The sequence below is a fragment of the Tasmannia lanceolata genome, unplaced genomic scaffold (genome assembly GCF_043159265.1).
Source record: "Tasmannia lanceolata isolate RefF3 unplaced genomic scaffold, GAP_Taslan_0.1 ptg000011l, whole genome shotgun sequence".
NCBI classification, from domain to species: Eukaryota; Viridiplantae; Streptophyta; class Magnoliopsida; order Canellales; family Winteraceae; genus Tasmannia; species Tasmannia lanceolata.
Window position 1 is genome coordinate 15,812,516 of NW_027518688.1, and position 20,098 is coordinate 15,832,613.

General features: G+C 39.8%; 1 protein-coding gene across 1 annotated transcript in view; it reads left to right on the forward strand.

Annotated features, from left to right (window-relative positions):
- Positions 1-20,098, forward strand: part of LOC143886181 (DEA(D/H)-box RNA helicase family protein) — a 90,091-nt gene that overhangs the window by 56,172 nt on the left and 13,821 nt on the right. Inside the window, exons 12-15 of the mRNA XM_077390135.1 lie at positions 14,131-14,227; positions 16,916-17,034; positions 17,119-17,161; positions 17,316-17,417. Coding sequence (XP_077246250.1) covers positions 14,131-14,227; positions 16,916-17,034; positions 17,119-17,161; positions 17,316-17,417 — 361 coding nt within the window. The remainder of the gene's footprint in view (positions 1-14,130; positions 14,228-16,915; positions 17,035-17,118; positions 17,162-17,315; positions 17,418-20,098) is intronic.

A 20,098-nucleotide genomic window follows, 5' to 3' on the forward strand; every position in this document is an offset into this window, starting at 1 on the left:
ATACATACAATAGGGATAAGATGCCATATTGCTGAAGTGAACTGGATGGAATCTACTCTTGCTGAAGCATGGTTTCAAATTTCGGTTTCGGAATGCGTTTCGGTCCTCACCGAAACCGAAATTTCGGCCGAAATCAATCTACAGGCTATTTTATCTTGTAGAGAATTTCGACCAAAATTACTGAAATTTTGGCATAAATTACGTAATTTCGGCCGAAATTTCGAGATAATATCAAATAGTCATAAAAAATCGAGATTTTTTGGTGAAATCCCTTGAATTTCGGCTGAAATAAACTCCCGTTTTGGGTATTACCAATTTTGGTTTCGGTCGACCGAAACCTGAAATTTAAAACCATGGGCTGAAGTTATATTATTGATGAGGTGTGGGGATCACCACTCTGTCGTCTTCTAATGGCGCAACGAATCTTGGATCATGATGAGAATAATAGAAAATGTATGTATCTCTTCCCCAAAACTCTCAAGTGCATGAAGACCAAGGCATCCACTCAAGGCCTATGTAAGGAGCACTCCTCTCATAGTTTGGGCATCGGTTAAAACCACATTGGTTGCATAGAGAAATCCTAAGTGTGTAGTTCTTTTGTTGAAATTCTTCTTCCTTTGTTTTTCTTCCCTTGTGAGAGTGTTTGTAATATTTTCCTTTTGATAAACTCTAGGAAGTACCTTTGTAGGTTTTCGGCAGATATGCCTATTAGTGGGTCTAGTATATGTGCAAAGGGGTCTTCAGGTATGTGTGGGCCAGGTGTGTTTTCCTCTTCAGCCATACATGCAGGTCCAGAAGAATCTTGTCTATCCTTTGGCTTCTTGAGCGGAGGTTCACTTTACATTTCCAGACTGTGGAGTGGTCCTCTCCAATGGTAATCTTCTTGGAGTGATTCATTCACTCTACTTTTAACTTCTATTATTTTAGAAGTGTACAGTTTGATTAAGGAGGACTTGGAACCAAGGATGGACATTTTGCAATTTTTGTACTGGACATGGATCCTTGGGCTTGGTGGGTGTTTGGTTGGGGGGGGGGGGGGGCAGGGGGTGGTGTGCTTGTCCCGTAACATATCCTACGCAAATTCGAGCACCAAACCAACAACCTATGAACCAGAGGGAGGCTACAAGCTTGCAACCATTTTTTGAGTGCCATGTTGTTAATAATTGTTTACAGTCTGCATGACCTAAAACATAATTGGGCATTCTTTTGATTTTACCATTGATTAATCAGAGAATCCCAATACTGGGTTTGGAATGCTTGATTTTGTCGAAAATATCTCATTTACGATCAAATGGTTTCATAGCAAAGTTGAAACCAAGTTTCTTAATAAGGTTTTCATTATGTTTCTCTCACCTTTTTTAATGTCTGTACAAGGCAGAGCACACAAAGTTATTTTCTATAGCTTTCAATTGAGGTGGGTCATCCATTGACTTTACTGGTGATGTTAACCACCAGCCATTATGGTCAAGGTCGAAATCATTCAAGGGTTTGAATTTCTAGTATTTGTTATGGCTTTCCAAAATTTCTAATGGATTTGACGTCAGTTCGACTGTTTTTGTTTCATAGATAGAAAAAGTTGTGGTTTGTGCTTATTTTGATTTGTTCGAGTATTGAATTTCCTGGAGAAGAGATATCTATGATTTATTGAGTCTCTATGATACAATTATACAAGCTGTAGTTTCATTCTTTGATATCTGAGTACTTGTTTAGGCCCTACTTATCATGCCCAAAACCGCACAATATCAATACTCATACCAAATACCTAGTGGATGCTTCTTTTGGTTAAATGACTGTCATGTTTCAAACATATATGAGTTTCATTGAATTAACTGTCATGTTCTCCGTTTGTTAGTGATACATTAGAAAGGGATGAAAGTCGAGAAGAGAGGAAAGGAGAGATGGAGAATGCGTTAGAGAGAGTTCTCTTACTCCCTTACAAGTTACACACATAAAATATATAAATATATAATAGATACATGGAAAGACATAAATTCCCCTCATGAGAGGTGTATTACAGGACCACTCTTAACACTCCCCCTCAAGCTAGACTTTGTATATCATAGATCCCCAGCTTGTTACATAGATCACTTAATCTACCCCTGCTTAGGGGTTTTGTAAACATGTCTGCTATTTGATCATTTGACCTTGTGAACACTGAGCAAATCTCCCCTTTTTGAATCCTATGACGAATGAAATGACAATCCACCTCTATGTGTTTTGTCCTCTCATGAAACACTGGATTCATGGCTATATGAATGTCGGATTTGTTGTCGCAGTGGAGAGAAGCAGGTGACGAATAGGGCAAACCAATCTCTGACATGAATGACCTCAACCATATCAACTCGTAGCTTGTATATGCCATGGCTCTATATTGTGCTTCTGCACTTGACCTTGACACAACCTCTTGTTTCTTACTCTTCCACAACACCAAGTTGCCTCCAACAAAAGTACAATAGCCATTTGTAGACCTCATGTCTGTAGGAGATCCTGCCCAATCTGTTTCTGAATATCCCTCAATCCTCATGTGACTATGTAATCTGAAGAGGAGTCCTTTACCAGGAGCTTTCTTCAGATATTTCACTATCTGGATAAGAGCCGACCAATGAGGTGTCCTTGGTGCACTCATATACTGACTAACTACATCGACTGCGTCAGAAATATCTGGGTTTTTGATCATGAGGTAAATCAGCTTCCCAACTAAACATCTGTATCTGCCTGGATCTTTTAATAATTCCCCCTGATCAGGTGAAAGCTTGATATTTAGGTCCATGCGTGTCTCAGCTGGCTTTGCTCCCATAAGACCAGTCTCCTCCAATATATCTAGTGCTTACTTTCTTTGTGATAAAGATAGCCCCAAAGATAGCCCTCCACTTGAATGTGCTACCTCTATCCCTAGAAAGTACCTCAGACGACCAAGATCTTTGGTATAGAATTCTTTCTGAAGAAAATTCTCCAGTCTCTGTATACCTGCACTGTCATTTCCTGTAATTATGATATCATCAACATACACAATCAGGAAGATCCTCTCATCTTTACCCTGAGAGCTGAAGAAAGAATGGTCTAGTGCACATTGTTTCATCCCAAATCGTGTCACTGCCTCACTGAACTTTCAAACCAGGCACGAGGGGATTGCCTAAGACCATATATTGCCTTCTGTAACTTGCAAACTACATGTCTCATCTCCCCTTGAGCAACATACCCAGGAGGTTGCTCCATGTAAACCTCTTCCTGCAGATCACCATTCAAGAATGCATTCTTGACATCTAGCTGATAGAGAGGTCATGACATGTTCACTGCAAGGGATATCAAAACGCGCACTGAAGGAACTTTTGCCACAGGTGAAAAAGTCTCCGTGTAATCAATGCCATAGGTCTGTGTATACCCCTTTGCAACTAATCGAGCCTTCAATCTCTCTACTGTCCCATCTGGTAGGTATTTCACAGTAAACACCCACTTACAGCCTACTACCTGAGCCCCTGGAGGAAGAGGGACCAACTGCCATGTGTGATTTGATTTCATAGCACCAATCTCTGCATCCATTGCTGCTCGCCAACCTGGATGAGCCATAGCATATACAATAGAACGAGGAATCGAAATAGAGGACACAGATGAAAGAAATGAACTATAAGAGGGTGACAAATGAGTATAAGACACCACATCAGAAATGAGATGATGTGTAGAACGAGAGCGTGTACGGGATGAAATAGGAGCCTCATCAGGAGAAACAGTTACCTCTAGAGTAAGGGGAAGTTCTGCGAGCTGTGAGGGAACTGGTGGGCATGAGGTATCTTCTAGACAAGAAGGTAACGAAGATTGCTGACGGCGTCTAGAATAAACCTGCAACGGCTTCGAATGTTATTCAGGTGGCAAAGCTGTGACTGGAACGGGTAACGGTAGCTGAACCTGATCGATAGGAAGTGGTATAGACACAGACCCGGTAAAATATGGGGTATCCTAAAAAAAAGAGACATATGCGGACACTTAGACACGGCGAAGTTGGAGACTATAACATCTATAGCCCTTCTGAGTACGAGAATAGTTCAAGAAAACACACTTGATAGCACGGGGATCCAATTTATCGAGTCCAGGAGTAAGATCATGAACAAAACATGTGCCACCAAAGACCCTAGGAAGTAATGGAAAAGGGATTCCCTGATGGATGTAGAACCGAAAAAGGTGAACGATTTTTAAGAATTGATGATGGAAGACGATTGGCCAGAAAGCAGGATGTGAGAATGGCGTCAGCCCAATATGACTTTGGAACACGCATCTGGTAAAGAAGATTTCAAGCCATGTCTACAAGATACCCAAGTTTCCTCTTTGCAACACCATTTTGCTGAGAGATATGAGCACAAGATGACTGATGAATAATGCCACGACTAGATAGAAACTCGTGAAACCTATTAGAAACAGAGAAGTATTCACGTGCATTGTCAGTGCGCAAGCATTTAAGAGAACTGGAGTACTGATTAGTAATTTCAGCATAAAAAGAACGAAAGACAGGAAAAACTTTTGAACGATCTTTTATTACATATAACCAAGACATTCTTGAATAATCGTTCACAAATACAATAAAATATCGATATCCAAATATAGACGGAGTTCTACCTGGACCCCAAATATCGGAATGTACCAACTCAAATGGACTAGAAACACGACTAACCGAGCGGGATTGAAAGGAAACACGATGGTGTTTTCCATACTGACAAGACTCACAATCAAACTGACTAACAGGACCAAACAAAACTGAAGAATGCTATAACCGATCTACTGGGGGATGACCAAGACGGCAGTGCCACATGAACGAATCAGCTGAAGTGCGCAACGCAGTTGGCGGAGCATCACCGTCAAAGTAGTAGAGTCCTACCTCATGGCCCGTTCCAATCCTCCTCCCAGTCGCAAGATCCTGAAAAGAACAATAAGAGGGAGAGAAGGTCACAGAACAGTTAAGGCGATGAGTAAGTTGACTAACAGAAAGAAGATTACAAGGAAAACTAGGAACACATAAAACAGAAGAGATAGGCAAACTAGGACTGAGAGATGTGTCCCCTACGCCAGAGATAGGGCACATAGCCCCATTAGCCAAAGTGACTGATGTAGAAGTGGAACTAGGCTTAAAGGGGCTTAGAATACTACTGTTACCAGTCATATGATGGGAGGCTCCAGAGTCAATAAGCCATGGATTGGTACGACTGAGAGAACAGGATGGGTTGCTACCTTCCGTCGCGAGAGTGGCAATGGGTTGTTTCCCTTTCTCCTGTAGACGCAGTAGAGACTCATACGTGTTACGGGAAACAACCAGTGTATCAGAAGAACCAGACATGGCAGTTACAGTTGTCGAACTCACTGAGGGAGCCCCAGAAACATGATGTGCCCCTCGTGGGGGACGTAACTTTGGGTGCAAGTCATAACAGTAATCGGCAATATGACCGTCCATGCCACAGTGAGTACAATAACGGGATCCACAACCACCAGTACAACGGCCTCCCCCTGAGTCACGACCAAAACCTCGACCAGAGCCGCAACGACTATGACCACGCCCACTACGGGTACCGCGTCCATAACTAGACTGAGCGGCTAAAGCAGATCTCTCACCAACAGAATCATCAGGAACATCAACTCTAAGTGCTCGCTGAACACGAGAGAAAACTACATCAAGAGATGGTAAACTGCCCTCACACACGATCAATTGTCGAATAGGAAGAAACTCTCTTCCTTGACCATCCAAAAACTGAACTAGTCGCAACTCCTCTTTCTGTTTCGCCAATACAACATGATCTGTAGAAGGTGGAAAGTAAGAGTTCAGCTGCTCACACAAACCAACAAATTCAGAGTAGTACTCAGAAACCGATCGCTCCCCTCGCTTCGACTTGAGGAGATCTAAATAAACATCACAGATCTTTGTAAGATTGTTGGTTCCTGAGTAGAGCATCTGTAACGACCCGATACCACCGAGTCGCTACGAGCAAAAGAACATAAAATCATGTAAATTTTTTTTTAAAAACATATGGAGAGCATGAGTAAAGATAACCAACAACCATAACCAATATCTTATTAGCAAAAGAGGGTGAGCAATCGGAAAAAAAAGAATGCCCAGGGAAGAGGATTGGCAATGTCATGATTGTCGCTATCATAATTTTGGATGGCGGTTTAGATGTAGAAGATGCTCACAGGCTAGATTGATTCCCAAACATGCCCAAGAGAAAAGGATTGGGGCATGGTTTTGCTCTCCTTGCCAATACCTAAACTATAAATGGAGGGTTGAATGTCGCTGGTGTCATTCGACCAAATCATCATTAAAATGGATTCCTTGATCTCTCAGGGCGCAATCTAAGGATGATGAAGACAACCTTTGGCCCGACTCGGGTAAAATTTATCGCAACAGAAACTTTGCAATTCCTACTTTATCTATTTCAGGGCAAGAAGTGGATGTGCGATCAGGTTCTCTTAGATCCTGCTTGATTGGGAAAAAGAAACATGATAATGAGTCTTTGCAGGAGCTGTGTAATTGGGCACGAGTGTTCTAGGAGCTCCCATCATTACACTGCCTTTCTATGCTGGCAAAGGATGAAGTTCTTTTTATGTTTGATTCAGAGTCGCAGGCTTCACAGATCATTACTAAGGGATCTGCAGCCTTGGACAACTATCTACTTTCCCTCTCACCATAGAAGAAGGAATTTATTCAAGGAGAGGAGGTGCTTTGGGTTTGTTTTTATGTCATCCCTTTGCACGCCTGGGCTGTTTCTACGGTGGAGGCTTTAGGGGGGCTCTTTGGTAAGGTTGTAGAAACCAAAATGGAGGGCAACCATCAGAATTGTATGAGCTTCGTTTCGGCTAAGATTCTAGCCCCTCGATGGCTCTTCCCTCATTCGGGTGTAAGGCTCCAAATCTTTGGCTAGTACTATCCCATCGGGGTTGAGCTCTCAAAGGAAACCCCTGAATCCGACGCCCAGGAATCCGGTTCATCGTTAGCGGCGGATCGGCCTCCGGTGACCTCAAGGCCATTGCCAGGTGAGCCGTTCGACCCTATTGGGAATTCAAATTCAAATTCAAAATTCCTTGCTGGGAGGCCCAAGATAGAGACGTTGGTTATCCCAGAAAAAGGCATGATGGGACCTGAACAGAGGAATGAAGATTATTTGGGTTTGTTGGTAAGTCCCAAGAAACCTACCCATCACATCAGACGGAAGCATGCTGAAAGAGCTTCGTCAACCGTGCCCCTGGCGGTTCTTACAAAGACTCGACTTTCTCAGTCAGGGATTTAAGTTCCCAAGATCATCTCATCATGAATAAGACGAGCACCATCTTGGGTTCCAAACCGGGTGCAAAGAAGAAACTTAGCAGGTTGTTTAAACTCTTAAAGTTCTATTCCAGGCCTCCTAGGTTTGGCCCTATCTATAACTAGATCTATAAATGGGGTTCCCGGGGTTGAAAAAGGCTATGACAATCAAAAGTACCCAGATCATTTGATTTTTCCATTGATAACTAGAGAGGCGTATTGTCAGAATCATAGGTCTCCTCCCTAGGAATGGAGGGCCCAAGGCTCCATAACCTTTGGTTTTGCTATTAAAAGGCCTTCCCCGTCTAGTTTTGAAGATATGATCCTTAACAAAGTCGGAATGGCCTCCCTTGAGGATCTGGGAAGACCAGCTTCTCCAAGTAGTCAGCTCTCCCTCTCTATTTCGTTCTGGGACCTTATCAGGAATTCGGGGATCGGACTTTGCTTTCGATGGAGACAAAAGCGATTCCACATTAAGGCGGCGGGTTGCCGCTTGGTGGAGAAAATTTTGGCGATCAACGACCCTATGGAAGTCCTGATCCCGTTTTTCGGGGTTGTATATATGCTAGAGTCCCTGACTCAGCATGGCATGTTTAGGTCTCCGGTTTTGTTGGCTTGTCTAGATCACCAAACTAAAAGACTATCCAAATGGTGATGACAAAATTTGTTTTGAGGAAAGCCTTGCATGAGAGGCCCCCAAATATGGCACTTTTCGTTGGATTCGATATGTTGGAGGCCTTGGGGTAGTGCTATGGAGTTTGGAGGAGTGGTGAAGTCTATCCAGGCTACGATTTCAGATAGTAGGGAGGTAAAATAGGTATTCGGCAGGAATGCAGTGTCTAGATGAGTGGTCCTCACTGAGTGGGATGAAATAGGAGATTTTCTTCGTTGGTATTATCTAGTCTAGGAGTATGCTCCAAGCCATCCTTAATTGATTCTATGTATTGCAAGATGGGACCTCTGGTCCCCAATGTAACTTCCATAGTATCAATAAAATTGTCATCTTTAAGAAAAAAAAAAAACCAATATCTTATTCTAATTTAAATAAGTCTACCATAACATGAAATCCTTACAATAAGCATACTCCATATGAAAGATAAAGTCTCAACAACTAAAATCCAAAACAAATAAAGTCTCAACATAACATAAAGTCTCCATAAGTAAGAAAAACAAATGACGTATAACATCATAACACCACAAGCCATGACACGAACTCGCCGAGCACACAATCCCTTAACCCGTTGTTTCTTCGTTTGCAAATGCTCTGCCGTCTAACGCCTCAACTCCTGTGGTGGAGAAAAATAGCGTTAGAGCAGGGTCCTCCAGAGACCGGCATGCAGTATAATCCAGATCCTTAGCGAATATCTAAAGGCAATAGTAAATAACTGGAAAGAAAACTACACGATCCATAGCAATATAAATAGAAATGAATGACAATGATGCATGGTCGTGCTATGTGTACATCGAGTATGTGAAATGAGACAGCACATTCCCCAGGTACATCCGGCTTTTTCCCAATTTGCTTTTCTGTCAGTTCTTTTCTGACATTTTCCTTTTGCCAGTGTCCTTGCCGCACGACTACCCACTATCCTTGTCCAAAGGTAATGGCATTATGGTTTTGGATTACGGTCTCGCATTTAATGCCGAGCCGTTTCGGGGATCTTATAGCTTTGGATGGTTTGCCAACGAAAGGCAGTACACGCTTCTCGCGCTGGACTTTGGACCTTAGGTCCCAGGATGATACCACCACACCCTTAATTCCCCCCCCAGTCTCTCCCATGTATGATATGCAAATGGGGGTTTTGAAGTACATTACCTTTGCCTTTTTCTTCTCCTGCATTCTTTTGCATAAGGGTTAGAAACAATTTATTACCCATTGCATTTCAAATAAACAAGTGCAATAAGCTAAACAGTTATAATTGAGACATAATTGTATACGCAGAATTACATTGCATATGACATGTTATATTGAAAACAATTGCAAAACAAGGTCTAGCTGTCACCTGCCTTTTCATACCTGGGATGTGTGAGAGATTAAAAAGGGCCCCTCTAAGTGGGAAAGGAAGTAGTAGGCCTGAAATCAAAGAATCATTCACTAAGTTGTTCGTTTATATAGCAATTCAAGTCCTAAGTATTCTTTCCATAATTACCCCCTTCCATATACAATATAAACTGTCGGATTTGTCCCATATTGTTTTTCACACACACACACACACACAATCAGTTTTAAGTTTGTCCAGTTCGTTTCTCCCGTAAACACGCACTAACAGAGTGATTGCTGCCCATTATTTGTGCAATGATTTATGTGAATATGCATACCATGTTTCTGTCTGGTTTGGACTCAAAGACATACACCTAAAGTTCATAAATCTGATCCGGTTTGGACAAAAAAAAAACACGCACACTTATAACTCATAAATTTGGTCCATTTCAGACTAAAAAAATACATATACTTATGAGTCGTAAATCTGGTCCTTTTTGGGCTTGAAAATGCATGCACTCACAGTTCACAAATCTGGTCTATTTTGGACCCGAAAATTTTATGCACATACAATTCAGAGATCTTTTCCATTTTGGACTCGAAAATACACTTACAGTTCACAAATCTGGTCCTTTTTGGACTCGAGAATACATACAAAACATATTATAAATCTGTCCTGTTTTGGGGACATAACTACACACACTTAATATGTATAAACACCCAGATGGTAACCCTTGAAAATTTCCAGACTTGATACACCTAACACGTACTCAAGATGTCTTAAAACTTCCAGATTTGAGGCACATAAACACAATCATCGAAATGTCTTAAAAATTTCCAGGTTTGAAACGCACACATACTCAAAATGCCTTCAAAATTTTCAGGTTTGAGGCACACAAACACACACTCAAATTGCGAAAAAAAATTTCTAGATTTGATACACACAACATACATATGAAAACTTTTCAAAATTTCTAGGTTTAATACACATGACATACATACGAAAAATCTTCAAAAATTCCCAAATTTAATTCATGTAACCACATACATAATAACCCTTGGAGATTTCTAGATTTAAATCCACCTACACATATGTATACAAGGTCTATGAATAAAGAAAAATGAAGGTATAGAGTACCTACTTGGAAATCCGAACAACAACAATGGAGTCTCCCTTTCTTCTCCTTCTCTTCTTTTCTTCTCCCTCCTCTCTTTTCTTTTTCTTTTTTCTTTTTCTTGCTCTTTTCTGTCTCTCTCTTTGGCTCACGCTTTGGGAGTGAAGGGGAGAGGTTGTAGGCGCACGTTTTCTCCACACCTTGTGGAGAAAACGTAGCTACAAAATAGGTATTTTCTCTTTTCTTTTTTTTTTGAGTTATTGCTAAATATATTCCCTAATAAGATTGGTAACTTGCCAATCCAATAGAATTTCTCAAATCTTTCCCCAAATCCTACAACTAAGGATTTAAAAGGGGATTTTTAATTTTCCAAACAATAAGTGGGCCCACTAGGGATGCGCACAACTCACTCCCTGAGTTGTGCGTACGATTTTTCCAATCTCCTCCCAATCATGCAACTTGAGATCCCATTTATTCTCTTTCCCTCCTTATCTTATCAACTTTGGTTATTTTCTTCCACTTTTATTAATATTTTATATTCTAATTATGACATCATACTTATTCTCCAAGATTAAGGGCAATCTTTTTAATTATTTAAATCTACTCAAGTGGCCCACAAAATTGCACTTTTTCCCATAAGAAGGGAAAACATGGATCTCTCCACTAAATAATGGATTTTTCCATTTATTTAAAAAAAAAACTTTCCATTGACTTAATTTTCCACGGAAAACCCAACCCCCGAAGCTCCTAGAGTAATTAATGAGATTAAACAAGGGCCACTGATTCTTAAACCAATAGATCTAAGTTAATCAAGGACGAAAAAAGAGATCCAAATTTGGGATCAAGAACCGACCTAAAGTGGATCGGTGATCTCGATCCTCAAATTATGATCCAATGGTCCAAAATCCATAATTTACAACAATGAAAGAAACGATAAAAAATGGTGGTCGTTATAGCGTCTCTGCACGCAACCAAACTGCTCTCGAGGATTCCATAAACAACATGTGACTGGCAATCTTTGGTTCCACGGTTTGACATAAAAGATGTTGAAAATTGGCATCCTCCTGGCTCCACTTGTCATATGTGGAGTCCTTAGGTGATGGTGGATCTGCAGTGATATAACTCAGTTTTCCCTGGCCACGAAGATAAAGTTTAATGGCACGACTCCATGCAGGGTAGTTAGATCCATCAAGCTTGATTATAGTCATAGAAGTCACAGGGAAAGTACTAGTGACAGTAGATGAGGTTAAGGGTGTCAATTTTGGCTCGGGCTCGGAGGCTCACTCGAGCTCGGCTCGAATCCTTAACGAGCCGAGCCGAGCCGGCTCTCCAGGCTCGTTAAGCTTAACGAGCCGAGCCCAATTTAGGCCAGGCTCGGCTCGGCTCGTTAAGGCTCGTTAAGAATTTAATATATTTAAATATATATATTATATATTAATTTATGCATTAAAAGGGTTGTCCAGGGAGTGAAAGGGGGGGGGGGGGGGCGCAAAATATGTCACTTCATTTTTGGAACCCCATTTGTTACTAGGACCACCCCCCATAGTGTAAAAAAATTAGTCAAATTACACTAATAGGGCTGTCCAGGGAAGATGAGGGGTGTGAACATAATATAACCCGAGCTCGGTAAGGCTCGCGAGCCTGACTGAGCCGAGCCGAGCCCGAGCCTGGTTCAAGCCCGAGCCCGAGCCGAGCTTTTGAGCTTAACGAGCCAATCCGAGCCTGGCCAAGCTCGGCTCGGCTCGTTTACACCCCTAGATGACGTAGATGGCGTGGCCATGATGAATAATTAAACGAAATCACAACAACAACAGTAATCCCACACAACTACAACAGAATGAATTAGCTGTTATTCACCCAACTAACAATACCACGAACAACCACATAAGCAACCATCGGCAGATCCCCCAATCTGATTAACATCCTCCTATGTTTGAACAGTGATCACAGAACGATCCACAATCCACAGAATATCACACACAAACCGCTATCAATGAAACGAAACCAAATCACGAATATGGAATCAACCCTCTAATAAATCGCCCAATCAAGACAACCACATAAATTATCTCATGTGGATCCACCAACATCAACAGATCAACAAGGGCAACTAGTATCTATGATCATCTAAAAATCAGCATACACCAATATTCACGAAGACCATCAGAAGGTCCATGGAGAGATGGGAACCATAATGACGAAGAAACTGCATCCCAACAATAGAGAATCCAAGATAATCTCCATCCGGGCCATCAACACGAGAGTCGGAGGCTTATGTCGTGATTTAGATCATAAAGGAAATAGCCAGAGAGTGAAAAATATGGGTTTCAGGGTATGCGCAAGGTATGTTTTTAGGTTTTGAGTTTTGGGTTTTTAGGTTTTCGCAAGTTAGGGCTTTGGTTTTTGGGTAGGTTTAGGGTTGGTGAATGAGATATGGTTAGGGTTAGGGTTTGTGAATGAGAAGGAATGATCTTCTAGGTGGATCTTCAACCTTAAGCTCGGATACCATGATACATTAGAAAGGGATGAAAGTAGAGGAGAGAGGAGAGAGGAGAGAGGAGAGAGGAGAGAGGAGAGAGGAGAGGAGAGATGGAGAATGCGTTAGAGAGAGTTCTCTTACTCCCTTACACGCATAAAATATATAAATATATAATAGATACATGGAAAGATATAAATACCCCTCATGAGAGGTGTATCACACGACCACTCTTAACAGTTAGTATAGGATGTTTTATTTATACATCCTATACTAACTAAATCTAACTTAAAAGTTGGAATTAACATATGTCAGTTTCTTAAAAGATGGTTCCTTTGTGTCATATGGATTCTATTCTAAAATTATTATTAATTCCATCTTCTTTTTTTTTTTTTTTTGAATGGTAGTTTAATTCCATCTTTAAGTTAGATTTAGTTAAAACTTATTTTATTTATACATTTATTGTGCGTTATCTAATGGGACCGAATACCTGTATCAGTATCTGTGTCCTAGATTTTGGAAAAAGGCTAAGTATTTCTGTTCCCGTGCCTGTGTCTGTATCCGTACCATCTTTATATCCGCATCTAGGTTTCCTAGGTTCCATTAGACTCAAATCAATATTAATTTTCCGGTAACATTTTGGTTTTCAATGTTTACCTCCTCCCCAGCGTTTATTTTGTTTGTTTTGTTTATGAAACCTAATCATTTCATATGACTTGATGAGAGTTTGCTCCATGAGGTTATCTGGACTTTTTTCTCAGTGGAATAATAAAGTTTCCTTGTCATCTTTGTACATAATGTATGAGCACTCATCATCTTGGGCACAACAGAGGAATACACATTCTTCTTGACATCAAAGGAACCTCGAAGTGTGGTTTTGTAGTCCTTGTTGTGGACTGGGTTGGATGATAAAGAACTTCAGGAATCTGTTGTTTTACATCGGGAAAGAAAAACAAATGCTGTCTTATTCACAGATTGTATTTTTACACTGAATTTTAGAAAAGTGATCTGCATCTTCTAAGCATTTTGTCTGTAAATTATGGTTTAAAATGTGTTGATCTTTGTATATTTAATTATGAAACAAGGCAATGCCACACTTTAACCTAGATCTGGTAAACGTTTAGGCAAATGTTATTATGAGATTAAATGCGCTTAAGGATTCCATTTTCTATTCGGATTGCTTTCTGTTCTTTGATGTTGGTTTTTCTTCTGATTCGAACATTATTTTCGTTTCCATATTCTAATGATGCTTTTCTTTTACATTGTTTCTGGTACACAGCTATGTACACAGAGTGGGTCGTACAGCAAGAGCTGGAAGAGAAGGATATGCTGTTACCTTTGTCACTGATAACGATAGATCTGTTTTAAGGGCCATTGTGAGCAATATATATTCTTTCTTTCATTTATTTATTTTTTAATATTTCTGTGTCTTATGCTTCTTTCCAATCAAAGATACCATAAAATACAATTTCTGTTCAATCTTATTTGATTAGCTTTCTATCACTGAGGATATCTTGAAAAGGCTCAATTGGAAAGGCTGCATCAAACACCTCCAAAACATCTCCTAACCCCAGACTCATCTAACTAATCCACCTCGCTGTTGGTAGACCGGAGAAAATGATGAAAGATCGGGCATGACCCTCCATCACATAAGCAAGACCACCAACCGTAATTGTTTAACCACCTAGTGATGAATTGTTGGTGGATTTCAAATCGTTTTTTAAGCCTCATTGATCATTGATTGCCCTCTTTTGACTTATTATTCACCTTTGTAGACCCACATAAAAAACAACTGAGAATATTAGATTTGATTTTTAGCATTATAATTCTCTCTTGCTTGTGTCTACTCATGGGAGATCAAGATAGGCGAGATTCTTGCTCTGAACCACATGTTTGTATGTGCACATGTGCAAGGGTGTGTGTGAAAGGCCCGCTTGGGGGTCCCCTTTGCATTTCCATGCTCGCATCACTGTGAGCCAGACCGAGTCAGCAGTTTTTTAAGTTCTACCGTAGGTTTCGTGTTGGAGGCACTACCAACCAAGCCCCATGTCTAAGATTTAAGTAGGATGGGATGAACCTTGTTGACACTAGGGTGCATGTAATTGTGTGACTTCTCGAGCGTAGTGTGTAAGTTCATCTTGGTTTGTCTATATGAGACACCCTAGTGTAAGGGGCCAATTGTTAGAACAATTAGGACAACATAAGGCGGAACAAAGAGAAGAAGAATTGGACTGTACTACTCACAACCTTCTATGGACAACCTAATAGCTGCAGGCAAACCATCGAATAGATCCGATGGATCAATACTGTTCTAGGGTTTTAGCCTTTCAACTAAACTAGTCAAGAAACAGCTTAACCTAGGTCAAACCAGTGTCCTACTCCTGAATTTTAAGATTGATCAGAAGACTAGAGCCAAACTATTGTAGGATCAATGACTTTAATCTTAGATATGATAGTGACTTGAGTTGCTTTTGCTCTTAGTTATACATCTAACTTTTTGGTTCTTCTGTCTCTACTATTTAACCCTTTGCCATTATTTTTATTCCCACCCACTAAAGTAAATTGATCTTAAGAAGGCTCACCTTCTGTCAGCTTATTAATCCCAAGGAGGCTTCCACTTCAATCAATTTTCCTTTTAGGGTTATGATTCCTGTGAAGGTTTACCATTTGTTATGTTTTGAATGTGAGATGTGAGTATTGATGTCATTGGTCGTGTTCTCTAACTGGTGACCTCTGATCTCATTGGTCAATTGTCTTAACTAGTCTTAAGACGGTTTTCACTTCGATCAATTTTCCTTTCAAGGATCGGAGTACTATGAAGGTTTACCTTGGTGTTAAGTATTGATCTCACTGGTCAGTCCTTTTCAATTGTAACTCTAATTAGAAATCAAATTTCAGATGATATTTAAAGAGTTAGGGAGAATAGTTACTCTGTCCCAAAAAATTAGTGCAAACCTAATCTGAGATAGATTGAGTATGACTTGGTTGAGTCATGGAGATAGTGTTGGCTAAAACCCTTTCAAGTTAGGAGGCTCGATCTATCTTGAAGAAGTGTCTAATTCAATTTAACACTTTGAAGTGCCTCTATTTTGATTTGCATCAAGGGTTATTTACTACTCGAATATTCGTGCAGAGATTATTTAGAACTAGATTAACTTTTTTTTTAATATATAAAAGAAGTATTGAGCTGGGATGGTCTTACAATATTCAGTTTGTCAATGTTCTTACCAAGCATTGACAGGTCCTTTGCTTTCTTTTCTTGTAGACAAAATGGCATGGCTTACCACATTGATCTAAATAAGTTCTAACCCTAGTGCACCTGATTATGAAATTTATCTCGAACAGTTTTCATTTGGTTGAACGAAATGTGTACTAATCTTTTATTGTCGTACAATGACTAATTTAATTCAGCATGCTGTATACTCTTCAGGTAAGATGAAACTGATGATAGCAAAGCAAAAAGAACGAAATATTAGGAAGCTCCATAAAAAGGGCCCAGAACTTCCAACTGAAATTCTTGTCCAAAGGACACCCAAACCACAATCACAAAAGTAGACATGAATTATACACTACATTTGGATGGGCTCCCATATCATCAAATGATTACTAGATGCTCCTTTTGAATGTGGGTGAATATGTGATGGTCCATGTAGGACATGAACTAATTTCTCCGAAACAATAGATATTTTTGTTAGTGATAATAAAGTAATTTCCTAGTGGAGCTGATTTTTTTTTTTCAACCTGTTAAAACTGTTAGTTTTCATACTTTGCTTTATCTGATTTTGGATATTTTATATAATGTTTGTGTGTTGGTGCATGTAATCAGGGAACCGGCCTTGATATTTGTTCCAACGACAGCCCATTTTTCATAGGCTGTTGGTGTGTCAAATATCAAGGGTGGCACCTATGTGGTACACCATTCAACGCCCGAACAATTTATAATTTCACCTGATTTGTGTAATGCACTGAAATGATAATTGCAATTTTGTTTCTCAAGAAAAAATGTGTTTCTTTTAACTGTTTTGTACAAGATTGATTGATTAAGCATTATTTAAATGTACTAGGCAAAAAGAGCTGGCTCAAAGCTGAGGAGTCGAATAGTTGCGGAGCAGTCCATAGTAAAGTGGTGTCAGATAATTGAGCAAATGGAAGATCAAGTTCCTGCCATTTTCCAAGAAGAAAGGTTTCCTTTTGGATATTGTATGCAATTTTATTCTCACTAATTATTTTTCTACACTTCTTAGTGGGAAACACATACATTGTGCAGGGAAGAGAAAGCTTTAAGGAAAGCTGAAATGGAAGCAACAAAGGTTTTTGTCTTTTCCATGATCCTTGTTTTGCTTAGATTAATTCTCATGTGGATTCTTAGCTTGCCATTTTTTTACTTCGAAATGAATTTTGCTTTTTATCAATGCTTTTTAGTCTATTTTAAAGTGAGGTTTTTGCACTTCCATGATTTTACAGGCGGAAAATATGATTGAGCACAGGGAAGAAATTTATTCACGCCCAAAGCGAACCTGGTTTGCAACAGAGAAGGAGAAGAAGCTTACAGCTAAGGCTGCGAAGGTAAAGTTCCATTACATCATGGCTGTTTGTGCTCACACACATACATAATACTCTCACTTTTTTGATAATGTCACTCTTTATTTCACAAATTATGTACTAAGCGGTAATAAGCTGTTGACATTCTTAAAAAAGCTATCAACAACCAATCACGGCTTTAAATTTCCACCAAAATCCACACGAAACGATTGAAATATTCCTGTTTCCATCCCATCGAAATGCATATCGAAACTGATACTGTAACGACCCAGATTTTGGACATTTTTATTTTCAATTCCCAAAATCCAAATCGCTACCACAAAAGAAACGATACAAGTCCAGATTGAAATATACCAAATATTTCTTCTTCTTCTGAAGTTAGAAAGTATAAAAGAATTTAAATGCAATTAATTAAAATCGATCAAACTTTAATCTGTGTATACTAGTTATAATCAAGAACTCCAACACTATTAAAGAATTTAGCAAGAGAGATTAGCATGAATAAAAGGACTAAGGCGGCCTCACGCCGAAACTACAAATCCACTCCCTTGACTCGGCTCTCGGTCATTACGCTTCCCATTAAATCCCGTGTTATTCAGTGTCGCGAAACCTGAGATATATATATAGCAACATTAGATACAACGATCTAGCAGAGTCATTCAGCTACCCAAACATGTATAGAGTGAAGCAGTAACATAGTATACTGAATAGAATGACCGTATGGAATAAACAGGAATAAAACTTGTAAAATTAAGAGAAGATTTCACTAATTCTTTGCTAATCTTACAATCAAACCTAATGAGTGTTTATATAAAACACTCAAGCGGATAAACATAGAAACTAGTATCACAAGATTTATGGAAAGAGATTTGACAAGATATGAGAAGATAATCTCAATACCTAATCTAGCCTGCCTGCATAATCTTCCCCAATTAATCTAAATCAAATCTTGGAAAATGTGATTTTATTCTACCTAATCAAACCATAGTTGCCTAATCTAACCTATTGGTGAGATCTCACATATTCTAACATGCCCCCTCAAACGTATATGGATTGAAAATCGATATACGTTTGATTACAATGAATATCCCCCAAAAAATGTAAAAATTTGCCAATTTTGTTGCACGTTGTCACGATTGATGTTTGTTTGATGTATGTTGCCAATATTGTTGAAGATGATGGTTTCCTGTTGTTGAAGAATGTGTCGCATTAAAAGGTAAGCCGCGAAGAGCTTCAAGGAACTGGATTGGACTCAAGCCTGAATGGGCGAGTCATTAGGCCGATTAGAATATCGAATTCTGAAAATGGGTCACAATGGACCAATGCCAGAATGGGCAAGAAATGAGTCACAATGGACGAATGCTGGAATGGGCAAGAAATGACATCTATGGGCAAAAGAAAGCCTCAATGGGCAGACTTCACGGGTCAGCTTGAGATACCGATCCTTATGAAAGAGAAATTGCTCTATCAGGCACGAACCTCAGGGAGAGAGGCCCCTCAACTGAGTAGAGCTCCTATTTCGGGCACGCACCACAGAGAGGTACCTCAACCGAAATAGGCGAAAGACAAAAATATAAAGAAAGAGAGGAAAGAAATAGAAGAGAAAGCGACAAATAGCGGCTAGGAATGGTGGCAATAATTATTGATGAAAACTTGGACATTGGGAAAAAGTGTGCAAATGTCAAATATGTGTTTTGAAAATGCAAATCCCTTTTTTTTTATTTGTGAAGGTGTTGACAGCAAAATAAGGAGGCCGTGTAATTGGCACAAGATGATGAGAGGGGTGCATTCAAGAAGATGAGGGGTTATTGAAGGCAACCAAGAAAGTCTTGAAAATTAGATGAGAAAAAAATGCAAGGAGATTGAAAAAAAATGCTAAGGTTGCAAGGAGATTGAAACTAATGAAGCCGGTAAGGAAGGCAGTACTAGTGGTGCTAATTTGAGAAAGCGAATGTGGGAGCCATGGTGGCCGGGTGGACGGCTAGATCGGCTATCCGCTGGAGATAGCAGCTATTTGTCTTGTGGTCACTCCAAGATCGGTGGCTTTTATACCGTGTAAAATTAGGAGAAGATTTCACTAATTCTTTGCTTATCTTACAATCAAACCTAATGAGTGTTTATATAGAACACTCAAGATGATAAACATAGAAACTAGTATCACAAGATTTATGGAAAGAGATTTGACAAGATATGAGAAGATAATCTCAATACCTAATCTAGCTTGCCTGCATAATCTTCCCCAATTAATCTAAATCAAATCTTGGAAGATGTGATTTTATTCTACCTAATCAAACCATAGTTGCCTAATCTAACCTATTGGTGAGATCTCACATATTCTAACAAAACTTAAGAGGATAAATAAGATAATAGGAATAAGAGTGACAAGAAGTAAATAAACTGTGTGAAATATGCATGAAATATGGGATGGTTACACGAGGTACTCCAGCTCTCCATAGCCTGTTACTTTTGCCTACATGGACTGCCCACTTCCCCGCCCAAAGATAGTGGCCGTGAGGACTTGTTACGGCAGACTCTACCGCCTCATGGACTCTTGGTCTTAAGAGGATTCCACATTGACAAGGGGTTGCGCTCATCACCCGTGTCGTCTAAATATTCGGGGATTAGCTCAATGGCCTCCCATCACCCATTCCATTAACCGTGCTCATGCAATATTCCTTACCTTTCCGAGGATTGATGACATAGCA